This window comes from Amphiprion ocellaris, chromosome 15, assembly GCF_022539595.1.
Source record: "Amphiprion ocellaris isolate individual 3 ecotype Okinawa chromosome 15, ASM2253959v1, whole genome shotgun sequence".
In the NCBI taxonomy this organism is placed as follows: Eukaryota; Metazoa; Chordata; class Actinopteri; family Pomacentridae; genus Amphiprion; species Amphiprion ocellaris.
Window position 1 is genome coordinate 16,241,517 of NC_072780.1, and position 18,443 is coordinate 16,259,959.

Below are 18,443 nucleotides of genomic sequence, written 5' to 3' on the forward strand. Positions count from 1 at the left end.
CACAATCATGGGCTCATACCTCAAAGTAGGTGTCGATGTACTCCGAGACGATGTGCTCCGACTTGGGCTTGTTTTGACAGTACACTACGTACATGTTCAGTCTCCGTTCCTGGTTACGAAAAGCACATACAATTACAATTTCATCAAATGTGTACAAGCAAGTACAAATAAAATAGAAGTTAAATTCACTGCAGACAAACCTGTCTGAGAAAGAGCGGTCCCAGTCTGTCAGGGTCCTCCAAACACTTTTCCAACTCCTTGAGGAAGAAGCTAAGCCAGACAAAAACAACAGAGAAAGAAGTAAGTTACTGCCCCGCTGATTCTAAGAATCTGCATTCTCCATATGTGTGTGTGCCTCATACTCTTTGTGCCAGTCAAAGATTTGATGGATGTTGCCAAACACGATTTTGTCTTTTCCCTTCATGTCATCAGGGACGCCCTCCTCCTTCATTCTGCTCATGTAGCCCTTATGATGGAGACACACAGATACATGAGCAAGGATTCACAGCAAGGTGTCTGCAGAGTTCAGCACAGTAATACAGATGAAGCATTAACTCACCTCCACCACCAGGCCGAGGTCTCTGACATAATCTCGCTCCGTCTCCACCAACTCCAGCAGAATGTAACTGGAACAAAGAAGAAAAGCGCAGATGGCAGATTTAAAATTAGAACTACCTTACAGACTAAAAACTCACAAAACATTTGTGTACTTTGTGTGTGTTTGTATGTGAGTGATGGTAGCAGACATACTGTCTTTTCTTGAGAATGCTGGTCCTGCGTTCGTCCATCTCCTCAATGGGGGAGGAGGAGGACAGGAGGGAGTTGTCAGATGGGTTGAAGGAGGGAGAGCTGCTGTCTCCCTGTTCTACTGACAGAGAACTGGGTCTGTCCTCCAGAGCCTGCAGCAGGGCATCAAAAACAACAGGTCAAGTCATGTTTGTCAACAGCTTCTCTTTTTTAGGAGAATAGTGGCAGGACAACAAATGCCAAAAAAAAATATGACCAAAAAATGTTGTTGTAAAATGTATTTTGCATGTGTAATGTAGCTGTAATATAGTGCTGCAAAGGTAATATGCATTTATTGAATGAAACAGAACTTTAACTGACATGAACCCACCATCATATACAGCTCTGTGTTGGATTCAAGGTATCAAAATTAAGACCATTTCTTGGTTTCGGGGACACTCACAGTTCATTTGTACTACAATATACACCGATCAGCTACAACATTAAAACCACTCAACGGTGAAGTGAATAACCTTAATCATACTGGTACTATGTGGTGTTCTGCTTGAAAACCTTGGATTCTGGCATCCGTGTTGATGAAACTTATATGCCAAAATAAACACTGCCACAGAACAAGCACACTCCCTAGTGCAAAATGGAAATCCCAAATGTCGCCAGCCTACTACCCCTGCAGGAAAACGCACCCCACCACATCGCAAAAACATCAAACAATCAGGAACACCTTGAGGACCATGACGGTCATGCAACACCTCCAAACGTCCTAGACCCCATTCTGATCAAGCATCAACAGGATGCAGTGGAACAAGTTTCATTCCCAGAGGATTCCCAAAGGATCCACTGCCAACATCCTGGTGCCAGGCGACATAGGACACCCTCAGAGGTTCTCTTGTCTATGCCCAATGGTTCAGAGCATTTTTGACAATATAAGGGGGACCTACACAGAGTTAGGCAGGTGGTTTTAATGTTGTGGCTGATTGGTGTTCATGCTACAGGAAACATGTTGATATGTTTCTAAAACCTTTGCATAAATGCAGACAGTATGAACCGGCATGAAGTTCGCGTATTTGTATCCTACCATCTTGCTTTTGACGAGCTCCTCGATGGCGCTGACCAACTCAGCGGCACTGGGCGTCTCTGAACTGGATGGACGGACTGACAGACGAGAGGATGTCTGGGCAAAAATGGAGAGATGAGAGGAGGTAGAATAAACAAGTATGAGACGATGATAGTCAATGCATTTCAACAGTCTTCTCTGCTAACTCTGCTCTTTGGCTGATGTTAAGACAACTCTCCTACAGAAAAAATAGCTATGTTTAAAGTAATTAAAATGTATACAAGTTTTGTAACTTAAATTAGATTCTTCTCTCCTCAATAATGGATGGCAAAGAAAAAACTGAATATTTTATGGGTAAAGGTCATGCTGGAGTTTTGACTAAGACGAATTTCAAGACCAGCTTTTGATTATCTCATGTCTTTGTTAGTTTTATTACAAGTGAATGTTTCATTCTCGTTACTGGTGCGAGCAATGACTTTGTGAAAATGTTTGTTAAATGTTCAATGCTGTAATCTGAAGAGATTCATTCATTAGTGAAACCCCAGTACTACAGGGTTAATAGCTCAAGGCTTTTTTAAAAAAAAGTTTAAAATAAGTATATGAAATTATTTTTAAAAAATGTCACTGAAAAGGTAAAAACATGGGGCTGAATGTTGAGCGAATGAAATAGAGATATGGAAAAACTGAAATGTTTTAATATAGTGATGGGGAGAAGATTGAAAAAAGTGATTTCAATGGAGTATGGTTCTGTTGCTTTCTCAGAGATGATGAGGATGATGATGAGCGGCCTCTGGAGTAAAGAAAGGATGCTAACAGAGCGAGAATGACAGAGGTATATGTATGCATGTATATATAGTTCAGGAGACTCTCACCCTTGCTGTGCTGTGCTTCAAGACTTTCCCCAATTAGGTTTTCTGGGTGAGGCTGTGTGCCCTTCTGGCCTCGCCAGCATTTAGAGATGCCAATTACTCGCATGGGTAATGAGGTTAACGCACAGAGGGTAAAAGGAGATGAGGACGAGCGGGCAGGGGCAGGTGACCAAGGGAGTGGTGAGAGGGATGATGGGAACACGGGGTCTTCGTCATTTTCATCTCAGTGTGGGGTCATATTTAGGAGATGAGCTGCCTGCTCAGCTGACAGGGAATCCTTACCTCTTTCCTTGTTTTATTTGTACTACTACTTGTTTCTTTTAAACCTCACTTGGCCGCCACTCTCATTCCAACCTATGTGTGATAAACATGCAGAAAAAAGCTGCAGTCCTGTGGCAATCTAACAAGCTCAGGCCATTACAAAGCTAAAAATGTGCAGAAGCTGGTGCAAATAAGGTATTAAAATCCTCTGATCTGCACTAACACTGAGAAAAAAAGTCCACTTTACCCTCCATTTACAGTTAAGAGCTACATGCGTCCTCTCTCTATCTACATTTCGCCCTAATGCCCTCACTCATCTGCCAGGCGATTCTCAGTTCCACTGGAGTGTTGAAGAAACAGGGCAGAAGTCAAAACGAGTGCAACTGAAAAAAAAAAGGAAGGAAAAAATCTGCACTAAAGAAATTTAGGAATGTTCAAGAGATCATAAAAATACAAAAGAGTGACTTGTAGGGGATAGAGAAAGGTGTATTTTAAAAAGAAGAAAGTCTGAAAAAGCCACTAGCTTCATGTTCTTTCAATCTAGAAACTGTTGTAGAAACCAAAGAACAGGCTGTAGAAAGTTCAAGAGTAGGGGGGAAAAAAGAAAGAATTAAAGAATTGAGTGAGGGAAAAGACAGATGGGAAGAGCGGGGCATTTCAGATGGAAAGGTATGGAAACTGAGACAAAGCAAAGACAGGACATAAATCAAGGTAATGCTACAGCATGGCAAACAGCAAACGATACAACCAGGAAACAAAACAAAAGAGAAACAGAAATTAGTGTCAGAGGAGTCTCCACTTTAGTCTCTTTAGTAACCTGGGCTGCCTGAAACTTTTCACTGTTTTCTGCTTCAGAAGAGAGGGGAGAATATGATGCAAGATGCCAAGATAATATGTTATGCATAACTGAAACTAAAGAGGCATTTAAACTGTCAGGAAATGTCCTTTTTGGGGAAAAAAAGGGGCTGAAATGAGCGAAAGTGCAACTTCGAAACCAAAAACTCTAACAGCAATGTGAAGAAAAAGAATCTGTGTAATTCCTGGATACAATGGTCATAGATAGATGTCCTTTAACTCAACAGTTGTTGCCCTGCTCAGATATATAAAAAATAACAATTTCAGTTCTAAGTAATGGACCAAACTTGGTTATATTTTTGTGTGATTTGACCTAAATGCTTATTAGATATAAAAGATGTAAAGCCTCAATTCTGTGGACTTTTTGCATGTTTCATGTAACCAGTGTGTTCCGTTAAGCAGGGTCTATTTTCTAATAATGTGACTTTCTATGAGAAACACGCAAAAGAAAAAGTACACACAAGTAGCCTTTTTCTTTAGTATACATCTGTTTAAGACGGAGCAACTGTACATGCCAAGAGTGCATACATTTTAAAGACTAGGAGTAATAAAACTCTCTGAACAGAGGTAAAAAATGTTCCTCTGAGATGACTTGAAATAAGGCTGATCAACAATGGCTACGCTTAATGTCAATCAAAATAATTCAGTGTAATCGGGCAGAATACAGGAGATAATGGATGGAGCTTCAAAAATTTCTTACAAGCAAATTCTGAGAAGAATACAGTGTTACATGAAATACTGTTCATCTCAGCGTAAAAGCTGCCAAATGTTCAGAAAACTATAAAAATGTCACAACTTAGCTGTATTTTGATTTTTTAAAAAGTACCAGAAAATGCTAAGAATCAAGGGTGAATACAGTTTGTGTCCTGCTTCTCCTGTTGACCCTCTTTGCCAATCTAAGCCCTTCTGTCTGACTTCTCTTCTGCCCCTGCTGTAGGGCACTATCCTCACCTTGTCATCCTGTGAGTCCGGCTGCAGCAGGCTGTGTTGCTGGATGGCCATAGGTGGAGGCAGAGGTACTGAGTCAGCACCCTCCTCGCCCTCCTCCTCTCCACAGCTCTGCATGCCCGAAGAACTGGACTTGGACAAGGTACCGCTCGACAGGCCCTCGTTACGAACCCTCTGCAAACACACGAGGATGAGAAAGCAGAGGTTAACTCACCGTAACTCTACAGAATGCGGACAACGGAGAGAATAACAGTATTCTGTCCACCCACCTCCTCCAAAGTTTCATCCTGAGGAGTAGCAGCACTGTCATCTGAGTCTTTCTGTGATCCCATCGTCATCTCTCCGCTCTTCCTCACCTCACGGCTCTTCTTGTGTTTGTGGGCAAGCTTCTTCACATGGCCGTCCGCCTTCCCGCTGCTTAGCCGACGCACCGGGCTGGTGAGCCACTTTCGTAATGTGTTACCTAGGAGATGCACCAAACACATCAAACTCAGCTTGCCGTCGAAACGGATAAAACCACACAGTAGACTAGGAGCTCTGAGTACACCTCTACCATTACTTGGTTTCTTAGTGTGACATAACAAAAGACTTTCTCCCACACTTTTCTGATCTCCCTCCACATTTTTGAACTGATGGGGTTGTGAGAATTTTTAACAGGATTTCCAATCAGACACATAAGAAGCACAGACCTGGTCTTTTAGGCCCTGGTGAGGTGTGGGAGCCGATGCCGTGACCAGGCTGCAGCGTAGCGGATGATCCTGGCATGATGGAGTCGTTGCTGCACACTGACAGAGTGTCTGTGAAAGACAGGGCGAGGTTTTAAAATTTGCTTTGTGATGCAGGCTTGCACAAAGTGAGTTGTTCCTGAAACACAGCACAAATACACCACGCTCTGTAACCTTTGTGGTTGAAGATGCCCTCCATCTCCATGGAGGACCTGGAATGGGCGATGCAGAGCATGGAGCAGGGCACCAGACCCTCCTGGGCGGGAGAGCGGTCTGTGGTCCTGACCAGGCACCAGTCGGGTTTGTCGTGACAACGCTCCAGAACCTCCACCGTCTGGCCACGCCGCACCGTCAGCTCGTTGCTGTTGCTGGCCATGAAGTCGTGTATGACCACAGTCAGCTCACAGCCACCGGAGAGCTGAGGAGGACGAGACCACTACTGAGACCCGGTTTCCACGCGACATTTGTCCCAGGCAGAAGATGCAGTGATGCAGGCAGGGCATCATTTCTGGTCAGCACAGGGAGTGTGTGGGTGTTCTCACCTTGTCGCTGTCCAGTGTGTTCTGAGAGGTGCGGGAGGCCAGAGAGATGGTGTCTGGTTGGCTGCTGCCTTCACCCTGACTGTCCAGGTCCTCTCCATCCCTAACAGAAGCACACAGGATCAATAACTGTATGTATGTAGATTCTAACTCTGTTAAAACGTGTGTTCTGCATCAATATGTTTCTGTTGGTTCCCTCGTGAGTTAGTCATCACATTTACCTTCGTCCCTTGTGGTGCTTGGCTGTAGTTGCTTTGGGAATATGTATGGGCTCCTTGAGCGCTCCTCTCAGGTGAATGGTGCGCTCCTGGATCACCTCCCTGATGTGTTTGATCCAGTCTTGCTTGTTTTCAATGCTGGACGCCTGTTTGGTGGCCAATAAAGGAGGGAATTCAAGAAGACACAACTTAGGAGTTGTCATATAGTGATCTTCTTTTGGAATTCTTGTTTCACTCTGTTTCACACAAGTCTGAATTCACCCTCATCTCTTAGCAACACTTTTAGGCATTTCCCCTGCAAATTGTATTATGCATAGGCTGTAAAGATCCAAAGCAGTGGTTCCCCAACTTTATATGTCAAATGTACTGTCTGAGCCCTCCCAAGTGAAAAACCACTTCCTCAGCACCATTGACTATCTTCCATGTGTGTTTTCCTGAGGTGCATGTTAAAGTGAATGTCTCCTAACATATTAAGTTACAACATTACAAATTACATTTTTATGCAATAGGACTGACAATGTCTAGATCATTTTAGCAAAGTTTGGGTTTGTACTACTTTTGTCTATTTCAACCTTTAGGCTGTCTGCAACTTTCAGCTTATTATCCTTGTGTTAAATGTTTTATCCATTTATCCATTATTTTTAACTATTTCAGCTCCTTATAAATTAACATTATTTTTAAGCCCTTTTCAGACATGCGCTCCTTTTAACTTACCTGACAGTGCAGATCGTTACGACTTCATGCCTAAATGAGCATCCTGCTCACTCTTCCATTAAAGTCGCAACATCAGTCTTACTGTGTTGGACCCATTATCATCTCTGTATCACTTTCAATGTTGTACAAATCTGATCGGCAGTTGGGGTTGTATAAAGCAATTTGGGAAAGAGTTTCTCTGCATTTCAGCACCAGTATTGCCTCAAATACATCACAGAGAGCCACCTGTTTCTATTCACGTTACCCTACAATTTCACATCTACTACAATTTGAAATGTCCATAAATACAAAACTTTATTGTGTCAGATCAGACTAGTGAGACTTACTCATACTGAATGTAGTGTAAGGTTCACTTCAACAGTTATTACTTCTAAGAAAGTGGTTGAAACATTTGTCCATAAGCTAACCTAAATTTTAGCTTATTTATTACTTGTATGTGCTAATTTAAGGTAACTATTTAAACTGATCATTCATTACTTTTAGCTATTTCAACTGTTTAATTTTTAGCTAACCTGAATGTTAAGATCTCGTAAAATGGTATTACTACTTTCTTTTTTTGCCCAAATAAGTTGAGGTCTTTACACATAATAATCAACATTTACTGAAGTAGGCCTACCCTGGGTTAGGTGTACCGCTGTTTGGGAACAACTGCCTTTGTCTTTGATTATTTTACAACCATTAAACCCCACAGATTTGACGCTGGGTTACAGTGAGTTTCTGCCATGAATCACATGTCTGGGTGATTCTCATTTCGAGTGTTCTTTAGCTTTTGTTCTTGAGGAGGAGTGATGAGAAGTGCTCAGACTTTCTGTTTCAGACTTGTGGGAAATGGTTGAGGGCTGTGTTGTGGGATAGTTTGTACTCACCATCGCTCCATGTTTGGATCCCTGACTTAGCTTTGAATTTAAAATATAAAATAGAGAATTTCACTGGTTTGACTTTAGAAGATGTACAGGACATTTTTTAATGCTGACAAAATGGTTTGACATGATAGAAATGCACAACACTGATAATTTGCCTCAACAGCGTAATGAAAGTCAATTAAATGTGTAGCAGATTGAAAAATGCAAATGTTATCTGCATGTGTGTGTGTGTGTGTGCATATGTGTGTATACATGTGTAGTTAGCAATGAGAGACACGTAATTTACAACGTACATATCACATGACTGCTTCTCAGTGGTTAGTCTGACATTCAACATGTATTATAGAGTTGTAACGCTCGGTACTGAATGTGTGAGGGTTTTGGCTTCATGCTGTTCCAACGGCTGACACAAATTTTAATCCATCTGTGGCAGAATTCAACAAGAAAACACACACAAGATATCCGAAAAGGGAGCTCAAAAATGTACTTTGAAATAAATTAATTGGTGTATCTTACTTCTACAGTGGCTGTCAAATCTTTTAAAAAAATCCTATTTTTCCTGGTAGAGAAATATGGCTACTCGTCATATTCATAAAGTGGCACAGAGCCAGCATGGGGGATTGTGGGCGCTCAGGAGCTGAATCAGTGTCACCAGCGTTGGTGGAAGCATGTCAGCCCACATAGAGAATCAGAGATACAAACATCCACAGAAAACACAGCCCCAGATATACAGATGTGCCTGTGTTTGTTAACAGATGGAACAAAGCAGAATCTAACCACAGGACGGAGGCTGGCAGAGAGAGATAGACAGAAGACTGAGGAAAAGAAGGAAGAAATTAAGGAGAATGGAAGAGTGACTAAAGAAAGCTTCACAGCCACGTTGAAGCTGCTCATGCAATCAAACAAGACACCAGAGAGCAGAGGAAAGATGAGAATAGAAGAAGAAAAGTAGGAGAGGTTTGAATAGGAAGACAGAAAAGAAAACTGGGCTGGACTGATAATGATGTTTTCAGATACATTTGGACATCACTAGCTTTTTCTCTCCTAGTAGGATATTGATGTAACAGTTACACCAACACAAATATGGAAGCTTGTTTGATTATAAAATCATTAAGTAAACTTTTACTGTAAATTATTGAACGTTCAGTGCTAGACATTTAGTCGCCGGTGATCTCAGGATGCTGCATTTGAAAACCAGTATCGGTCCAACCCTTAAAGGAGATTGTAGAAGTAGAAAAGCAAAAGTGTGTTTTACCTTGAGCACAATCTTGTTGTCAGAGGTTGGGGTGCGACCCACCCATAAAGCAAACTTACAGGGGTCTCCCTCAACGTGCTCCGTCACCCCCAACTCTGACGTCTGGGAAGAAAGAATATTAATATGAGAATATGCCATCGTAAGTGTCACAGGTGAGTCAGGTAGTCTTTAAAAAGGTTCAGATTGTCACTGCAGTATAACGGCCCATTCAACAATTAAGTGTCATCTCCTGAGAGACTGTCCCAAGTGTTGATTTAAGTATCTGCAATCAGATATACAAAGACATGAGGCATCAAGAAATATTAAAAATGCTAATTCTGGTTGGCTCTTGGGGCAGCACAGTGGCTTGGTGGTTAGCACTTTCGCCTTGCAGCTAGAAGATCACCGGTTCACGTCCCGGCCTTCATGGGCTCTTTCTGCATGAAGTTTGCATGTTCTCCCTTTGCACGTGTGTTTTTTCTCAGGTTTCCTCCCACAGTCCAAAAACATCCTGAGGTTAATTGGTGATTCTAAATTGTCCGTAGGTGTGAATATCATTTCACACAATAATCTACTTACAAGGAGTTTGCTCTTGTAGATGTATTTGCTCCTGCCATTAGAGTCCTTGACCTCCTTGCTGAAGACAAGGGACATCTCAAAGAGGAAGAGGTGGCGCTCTCGACCTTTCCGGATCAGAGTCTTTGGATCCCAGACCTGGAATGACTCCTGAAGAATGAGCTCGCCCTGTGACTCGATGTTTTCATCAAAACCTGGAGGAAAGGACGAAGTATTACTAAGAAAATTAGCTTCAAAAACATGAACATTTCAACAAAAGGTGAGTTGCTCCAAAATCACAACTAAATAATAAGAGGTGTGTGTCGGTCACCTTCCAGCATTGAAAGGTGCATGGCATCGTTGGCCTTCTTGGGAACACTAAGCATCACCTCCAGGCCGTCCTTGATCTCTCCTTTACCTTCTTCACAGCACGTCAGCAGTTCCTAAACAGACACACAAAGAAGCATGATAACAGGAACCATGGAGACAGTGAATGCTGCACTCATATTTGGTATTAAGTTTTACCTTCAGCAGCAGCTGATACTTGGTGATTCTCTGCACTGGCTTGATCAAATAGGACGAGATGGAGTTAGCCAGTCGGTGCCGCTGTTGAATTTCCTGTCATTAAACACACACAGAAAAGCACAGTGATGTAACTGTAGGCAACAGACATGGACTAACCAGTTTCACTTTAATGACTGACAGTGTTACTCACATCAAAGTAGTTCCCAGCATGTTCTAATATGAGTTGTGTGGAGTCAGGTTTGTTCTTACAGTAGTTCACATACATCTGGAACTTGTCAGCCTTAAAAAGAAGAGAAACAGGTTGTAATGACAGCAAGAAGTTTATAATCCTTCTGTCAAGTGATCATACTTAAAGCCAGAAGGTAACTGTAAACTTTAAGGATTTACAAACCTAAATGTTCAGAGATGGAGTACACGATATTTTTAATGAGGTCCAAGGACACACATCATACATACCCATGTGACAAAGCAATGCCCAACATCCTCCGGTAGCTGCTCATATTTTTCCAGCTCTTTGAGAAAGATGCTGACAAAACAAGGAAAGAAATTAAAATTTGAGATACAGCAAAAAAAGTCTACAGCTGTTAGAAAAGTGTTGTAACATAAGACGCTGCGAAACATTCTAAACTGATTAAGACTGGATCATTATTTTTTATTGAAAGTATCTTCATCAGGTAGCAATACTGCTAAACTTCCATATACACACACATAAGAACTATGCCAAATGATCCCAGCAGAGGATTAGGATTAGTCTGGCTGATGATCACTTGGCAACTACTCAAAGGCCGTGCATCACCCATTAAAAAACAGCACCAACAAGATACAAAATGACTCAATATAACAATAACAATAAATCTTAACATGCAAATAACCTCAGAACTGTCAAGGTTAAAAACAAAGTACATCAATTTAAAATCTTAGTGTTATCGAGACTATTAAGTCCATTCTTTCACCAAGACTAAAATGATGTACCTGTCACTTATTCAAGTCTGCAGTGATTTTTTTTCACTTTTAATCCGAGTCTGAATTGCATCAGGGTGCCTGGACCCTGTGATACTCACATTCAAACCTCACTTAAAATCTAATTCTACATAAGCAAGAGAGGAGTTTCTTACTTATGGTGGAATTCATAGAGGTCCTGCATGTTTCCAAAGATGATGTGCTCCTTATTGATGATTCCTGGAGGAATCTCCTCGACTCCACTGGTCATCTCCCACAGATACGTCTGCATGGACAAAAGGGGATTTTAAAACAGAAACAGCCAAAAAATCTGAATCGGGTTAACAGTGAAGGGCTGTCAAGCTGAACTTACATCCATGCACTCCCTCAGGTCTCGTACATAGGCTTTTTCTGTCTGAATCAGCTCTGCCATGATGAATCTAGACGCACACAAAAGCACACATGCACAAATTAGCAATTGTCACACTGTCCTCCTTCACACAATGATAAATCAGCACGCCAGCAGCTCCCTTTCAGCCTGTCGGCGTCATCCATTTACACTAATGAATAATGAAAGAGTTACGGGCCATAAAACTTGGCCATAAAGCAGCCATGAATGACTGAAATCATGCTCATGATTTGTGCTGCTCATATAAAATGACGCAGTCCGCTTTTCCTCTGTTCTGCATGTAGAGTCATTTGTTCTCCGGTGAAGCCTGACTGTTGCGTCTGCGGCTTTTGTACTGCTGCAGCAACGAAGAAGCTGATCACACAAATCCATTACGTGTGTACATGTACAATGAACTGTCCTATTCAGAACCACTTACAGCTACTGAGCAAGCAAGGCTACAGTGTTGACATTGCTGTTGACAAGGACGTTGGAGGGCGACCTTCTTCTAGCAGACCATCTTAGTAAACACTACACTTCTCTGCTGCGTATTTTGGGAACTGAGCCAATCATTTAATTACTTGTGCTTTGGGGCAATAAAACATTTTTTCTACCAGGAGGAAAAAAAAACAGAAAATGCTGACTGGCTACTATTTTCTTGGTTTGTAGGCAAAGTACAGACTGTTCAAAAGTGGTGCTTTTAGCTGCTGATTTGGCACAACCTAGAGCAGTTTTGTAATTTGCTAAATTGCTCTGAACTAACAATTGTTTTTTTTTTATTAAAGATTTTTTTCCTTATCATACAGTGAGAGAGAAGATAGAGACATGAAAAGTAGGAAAAGAAAGCCAATGACATACAGTGGTGGTTCAGCTGGGAATGGAGCCAGAGACTCAGCGCTGACAGCATTTGCAAACCGCTCGGCTAATTGGTGGACCCAGAACTAGCAATTCTTTAACAGCTGAGATGTTCTGTAAAGATGCTGTTCTTCAGGCATAAAACGTTTCGAGCAAACACTCTGTTCTTATGAAGTGTGATGTAAATAGGAAGTGGTGACGTACTCCTTTCTGCGTGCCGACTTGCGTTTCTCCTCATTCAGCTCATGGGCAGCAGCATCCCTCAGCTTGACTTCTGACCCTGGAGCTGTGGCTGGGATGATGTCCAGCTGGAGATCCTTACTCTGACACACAAAGAAGCAAAGCAAAAGATTAGAGGTTAAAGGAGACAGACCAAGAATCTAGAAATGCTCCCACATAACTGTAAAGCAAATTTGAATTACATTTTCAAAATGTCACCAAAATAAGCTTGTTTTTATGAAGCGCTTTCAAACAAACTAGGGTTTGTCGTGTGGTCAGAAGGTGGTGGTAGTTACTCATGGCTATAACAAACAGAGTAGAAGAAGCTGGAAATGTAACCTGTTTACAATCACTTAATAACCTCAAAGAAGAAGAAACAAAAAACTTTGGCCATCTGCGAGAGAAAAATGTCTTCAGGAAAGTTGTAGTTATTCTTTATTATCAGCTGGTATCAGTCATGTTTCATGCTGTCTGAAGGTGAAGACAACATACGAAACACAAACAGCTCATCAGTCATGTGAATTCAATGTCTGGTATGTCAGAACTCACTTGAAAATGGTGTTTCCATCTCCAAATTATGTGCATTAACTCTTTAAAAAAAACTCAAAACCACCTCAAGAGAGCACAAAAATGTTTTTGTGAAACTGAAGCTTAGACTTGAGCTGTTTTCGTTTTTATTAACGATTTCTAACACAAAAACTACAAACACAGCTATTGAGAATGTGGATTAGCTGAGTTTCTTCTTCCGTGAGTAAATTCAAAAACACATGACCACTCACTGCCTTGTTGGAGTCCGAGGAGATGCCCAGGGCTTTCTCCAGACTGCAGCGGTACTTGTCCATACGCAGAGAGAAGTCTCGGTAGCGCTTGTCCACAGCGGTCACCCATTTTTTGATCTCCCCAGCGTGACTGTGTCCTTTCTCACAGAAGCCGTCAGCCAGCTGGATCAGCAGCTTCACACGCTCCTTGGTTTGCTAAAGAAGAGGAATAGAGTGAGTCTGGCTTTCATGCAGACAGTAACATGTGTTTTTGTGTGCGTTCGTAGGCCAACCTTGGCTGTGATGTGGAAGTCCTCGTGCTCCTTGAGGAGTTCCTGTGTGTGATGGATACTCGAGCCGGTGGATGTATGTGTGGACAGGTAAAACTCTCCGGTGTCATGAATCCACTCAAGAGCCTTTAAACACACAGAAGATGTCAGATCACAGGTACACTACTGTTCAAAACTTTTGGGTCACCTAAAAATTTCCTTATTTTTGAAAGAAAAGCAGTTTTTTTTTCAATGAAGATAACCTTAAATGAATCAGAATTACAGTCTAGACATTGATAATGTGGTAAATGACTATTCTAGCTGGAAATGTCTGATTTTTAATGGAATATCTACATAGAGGTACAGAGGAACATTTCCAGCAACCATCACTCCTATGTTCTAATGCTACATTGTGTTAGCTAATGGTGTTGAAAGGCTAATTGATGATTAGAAAACCCCTTGGGCAATTATGTTAACACATGAATAAAAGTGTAAGTTTTCATGGAAAAAATTAAACTGCCTGGGAACGGTAGTGTAAATATTGAGTGGATGTGTGTTGCTACATTACTACAGCTACACACATTTCTCTTGCCTTGTCAATAAAATGCGTTGTTCTTGCCTCTAATCTGAACTGTGCCTTTATGTTTCACGTACCTGCTTGGCGCTTCGTTCAAACACCACATACTGCTGACACTGATCCAGCCGTCGCTTCCTCATGGTCCAGAAGTGGAGAACACGGTTCTCTCTCTGCAACAGCTCATTGAGGATGTCTACACAACAGAAACACAAACAGGCTTTCAGTTCTCATACATCCAACAGTTTTAATCAGTACTACCTCCACGTCCTGCATTCAAAAACCCCAATTTGTTAAAGAGCGTTTTTTGAGGTTTCTCCATAAGCACCAGAAAAGTGCTTGTATGTTTAATGATTTCATTTCTGAGGCTGTTAAACATGCAACATGTTGCAGCAGAAATGTCGTACTAGTGACAAGATCACGACACCATGCTGTCAACTTTGGGACCTGTGTTACACAAGTTTTTGTGACCGCTGGCATTTGCCCATTTGTGATTTCACCAATGACCACAAACTGGAGCAGAGAGGAGCCAGTCAGTCAGTCTGCGATTACCACCAACCAGGAACATGCTCAGCGTTGTTTTCAAAATCCATGTGGTTCTTCACCACTATATAGTCACCTGGAGCCGACTGTCAAGGTAGAGAACAGTCAGCACAAACAACCACAACTGCGGTGTGATGGCATGTGGCTGCTGCAGTTGCACTGCGCAGTACCTGGATGTTTTTGTTCACAACACAAACGTTCCTCTCACCTGCTGCAGATTTGGTTCCCTGTGACTTTTTTCCTCTTTCCAAAAACTGAAACTCAAGTTGAAAGCCATTTTGACACAGTTTTGGAGAGTCAGTGCTCATCGCAGATGGTGCTTAACCCATTCACATATCAGGACTTCCAGGGAATATTCCGAGCGTTGCAGGAGCGCAGGGAGCAGTGTGTCACTGCGCAAGGAAACTACTTCGATGGAGGTGGCAGTGAAATTTAAACTAGGTATGATTTTTTTTGTTTTATAGGCAAGGTCTCAGAGTTTTAATTGCTGTGTGCTGATGTTTTGAGTGGGTTATATCATGTTATCGGAATTAAACTAAAACACACCTACAATATATATTTTACAGTAATGTCTCCATGCAGTAGAAGAATCTGTGTTTAGGTCAATTTGGTCAGCTTTGCGATTGTAGTCACTACAAGACTTAAAAGCTGGGTGTTTCAACCATTAAACTGCTTTGAGCAATTTATTCCAACCAGTTTTCGAAGTGTTTGAACTTCTTGATCACTTGGCAACTAGTTTTCACATACTCTCCTTCGCAACATGTTACAGCTTCGACAACGTTCACAGTATTTCCTGATACTCACTTTTAACCTGCTGTTCCGGTGCTTTGACGTGGCTCAGCATCCCAGGCATGTTGACACTGTTCCTGTGCATGTACTTGAGGAAGACGTCAGCGTTTCTTCTGGCCAGAGTGCAAGCCTGATCGATACATTAACACACAAACACACACACACACACACGGAGATCAGACGTGGCATCGAACATTTTGTTAGTTTTGATTCTGATTTGCTATGTGTGTGTTACCTTGAGAAATGCTTCCTTCTGCTCCAGGTGCTTACTGATCATGGGGGTGACATGATCTGTTTCACAGTTGGGTCCCAGTTTGTCAGCTCCTCCACACCAGTCCTCCTCCCTCTTATACTCCTGCTCCAGGCTCTCCAACACACTACACACCTGTACAGAGAAACACACTCTGTCAGTCACACCGAGTTGCATTGCTGAGTATCACAGAAACCGTCAAACTGATCCGGGTGTCTTGCCTGTTCCGAGGTCTTGTAGAAGGCCACAGAGGCGTTGACCAGCTTGAGTCGGTCCTCCATCTTTAGCATGAGCTGCTGCCAGTGGGAGGCCACGCTCTCTGCACAGTCTCTGATCAGGTCCATGTCATAGTGGTTGGCCTGGAGCAGAGCCTCCGCCTTCTGCTGAACCTGCAGGGCACTCTGGTGGGTTTTCTGCAGGGGTGGAGGAGGTGGAGAAAGAAGGGGAGTAAAATTATCAAATGAGCAATGAAAGTCAAATTTTGCCTGAGACTTTGGACAGAAAACAAAATGGGATGATGGAATAATGAAACACTGTGTCACCTCAATGGCATGCTGGAACTGTTCATGCTCTCTCTGCAGTTGCTCGGCTTCCTGCAGGGAGCTGGCTGTTATTAGACCAGCGTTCAGCATTGACTCGCCATTACGAATCCAACCTAGAACCTGAAAAAACACAGGAAAGCCGCAATCAAATGTCAATAACCTCAGATGTTATTTTAATGTTTTTTTAATTTATATTCTCTATTTTTTTGTTGTTGTTGAGAACTTAGACAAGATATCCTGGTATACTGCAGTCACAAAGTCTCCACCTGCAGATGGCGCCTTGTTGCAGGTATGTGATGTGACCGAGTCCTACCTGCTTGACTTCAGCCTGCAGGTGTCTCAGCTGGACACACTGCTCCAGGTGCCTCCGGTGCTGCTCAGCTGCTAAGTCGAGCTCTTGTTGCTTTTCATGGAGGAACTCCAGCAAGTCCTGAACCCGTGTGGCCATGTCAACGTCCCGATCACACAACAACTCCACACCTGGAACGAGGATGCAAAGTTGAATTACTTCTGGACAAACACAGCAGACTGAATCTATGCTAGCTGCAGTTCTTTCTAGCATTCTGTAACAACCGTGAGCTGCAGTTAACCTCAAATACTTTTATCTGTGACAGCCTTAATAATCAGTCACATTTGTACTAATTTTGTAAAGCACATTTAACTCCAATTGCTGCGTGTTCAGTACACGTGTCATGATGTAACCATTCCTTGTGCTATTTCACAGAGCACCTATTAGCATGCGAGATCACAGGTGAGTTATTATGGTTTGTGAGTGGGTGCCTCTCATCACAAACGCTGACAGAATCTGACCCGCGACACCTACACAGTATCAATATTAAACTAATGTAGCAACACAGAAATCTCTGCAGCAACAGTGAACATAAACTGTATCCTGTTTTAACCCTCAGCTGGATCATGACTGGCATCTGATGTGGCGACCAGGCGATTGTCAAACATCACTTCACTGCTGCTTTGCAGCACTTAAGGCCAGAAAACGGTGTCATGAAAATCTGGGGGGAAAGAGCTGGGGCAGCCTGTCCATTTTCAATTCTGTCAAGTTGATCAAAGATGCCAAGAAATACTTTGGTTGGGCCGTTAGTGTAAATGGAGCCTGAGGAGAGGACTCACCGGAGGCCTGGACTTCGTTGACGTACTGCAGCAGCTCCTGTCCCTGGTGGATGACATCGAAGGTGAGGTTGTTCATGGTCAGGGCCTTGTCAGCGTGGTGCTGTAGCCTCTGCTCAGCCAGCGTCAGGTCCTCCGTGTCAAAATCATTCATCTGACCTGTCAGCTCCTCATTCCACGACTCCAGGTCAGAGATGATCTGAGGAAGGACAAAGTTCTTTTTAGATATTGCCTATAGAAGTATTACTGAGAAGTCACTGAGGATGCTGCATGAAGGTCGATGTTGTGCAAGGAGATGTGTTTGACAGCATGTGGGAGATATCTCCTGATGTCACATAGTCTGAATTAGAAACTTTTACTTCTAAATGAATTTTTTTGACATTAAGATTTTCACATTAGACTTTCACACACTTAAGACACACTGTGCATACCGCAAACACGGACAAACATCCCTCCTTCCACACAGACTCACGTCAATGGCGTCTCGCTCAAAGATGCGCAGCTGCAGGAAGAGCTCCAGTTTGATCTTCCTCTCCTGGAACAGCTCTTCCATCTGTGCCTGAGCTTCATCCAGCTGCTGCAGGACGCTTTCGATGTGGTTTATGGAGCTGTTGTGGGGCGTCTTGTTGCTGGAGATGGCAGAGTCCCTGGAACACACAATTAAACAATTAGCTATGAGAAGAAGTGCTGTTCCCTTAAAAAAAAAAAAAAAAAATAGCTATAAGGACACTGTTGGGCATGATGTCGAGCAGACGTAGCTGCTCTAAAAACTGCTGCATAGCATCAGCCTGCAGTGGCAAAATTAAAATGGTGTTAATCGTTATTTGAGTTAAACTGTGAAAGAAAGTACAGTGTAGAACACACACAGACCACCACCTTAAAAATACATTTCAAGACTACATTCAAGACTGGTCATCTCAAAAATGTGCGCAGAAAAACAAAATCACCTGAAGAATCAATAATTACATATTCAAAACAACAGGCAACAGATTTTTAACACTTTTTATGTATGTTTTTGCAGAACACCAATCTGAGACCCACGTTATTATTCAAAGCAGACTAATTTTAAATGCCTAAACACTTAA

The 18,443-nt window shown here is 42.4% G+C and overlaps 1 protein-coding gene across 8 annotated transcripts in view; it reads right to left on the minus strand.

The window, feature by feature from the left end:
* trioa (trio Rho guanine nucleotide exchange factor a) overlaps window positions 1-18,443 on the minus strand; it is an 85,643-nt gene that overhangs the window by 10,838 nt on the left and 56,362 nt on the right. For 6 of the 8 annotated variants that reach the window (XM_023260958.3, XM_023260960.3, XM_035943839.2 and 3 more), the window contains 32 exons: window positions 17,831-18,005; window positions 17,362-17,557; window positions 16,547-16,713; window positions 16,234-16,353; window positions 15,913-16,104; window positions 15,677-15,826; window positions 15,457-15,571; window positions 14,190-14,305; window positions 13,560-13,682; window positions 13,288-13,482; window positions 12,494-12,612; window positions 11,420-11,486; window positions 11,223-11,332; window positions 10,564-10,633; window positions 10,298-10,387; window positions 10,108-10,200; window positions 9,914-10,025; window positions 9,607-9,797; window positions 9,049-9,150; window positions 7,797-7,826; window positions 6,220-6,362; window positions 6,002-6,101; window positions 5,634-5,877; window positions 5,424-5,531; window positions 5,004-5,197; window positions 4,738-4,908; window positions 1,823-1,918; window positions 751-899; window positions 560-626; window positions 363-466; window positions 201-270; window positions 20-109 (listed from right to left, as the gene is read on the minus strand). In XM_023260958.3, coding sequence (XP_023116726.2) covers window positions 20-109; window positions 201-270; window positions 363-466; window positions 560-626; window positions 751-899; window positions 1,823-1,918; window positions 4,738-4,908; window positions 5,004-5,197; window positions 5,424-5,531; window positions 5,634-5,877; window positions 6,002-6,101; window positions 6,220-6,362; window positions 7,797-7,826; window positions 9,049-9,150; window positions 9,607-9,797; window positions 9,914-10,025; window positions 10,108-10,200; window positions 10,298-10,387; window positions 10,564-10,633; window positions 11,223-11,332; window positions 11,420-11,486; window positions 12,494-12,612; window positions 13,288-13,482; window positions 13,560-13,682; window positions 14,190-14,305; window positions 15,457-15,571; window positions 15,677-15,826; window positions 15,913-16,104; window positions 16,234-16,353; window positions 16,547-16,713; window positions 17,362-17,557; window positions 17,831-18,005 — 4,069 coding nt within the window. The remainder of the gene's footprint in view (window positions 1-19; window positions 110-200; window positions 271-362; window positions 467-559; window positions 627-750; window positions 900-1,822; window positions 1,919-4,737; window positions 4,909-5,003; window positions 5,198-5,423; window positions 5,532-5,633; window positions 5,878-6,001; window positions 6,102-6,219; window positions 6,363-7,796; window positions 7,827-9,048; window positions 9,151-9,606; window positions 9,798-9,913; window positions 10,026-10,107; window positions 10,201-10,297; window positions 10,388-10,563; window positions 10,634-11,222; window positions 11,333-11,419; window positions 11,487-12,493; window positions 12,613-13,287; window positions 13,483-13,559; window positions 13,683-14,189; window positions 14,306-15,456; window positions 15,572-15,676; window positions 15,827-15,912; window positions 16,105-16,233; window positions 16,354-16,546; window positions 16,714-17,361; window positions 17,558-17,830; window positions 18,006-18,443) is intronic. The other 2 variants (XM_035943842.2, XM_023260959.3) reach the window with 1 other exon arrangement.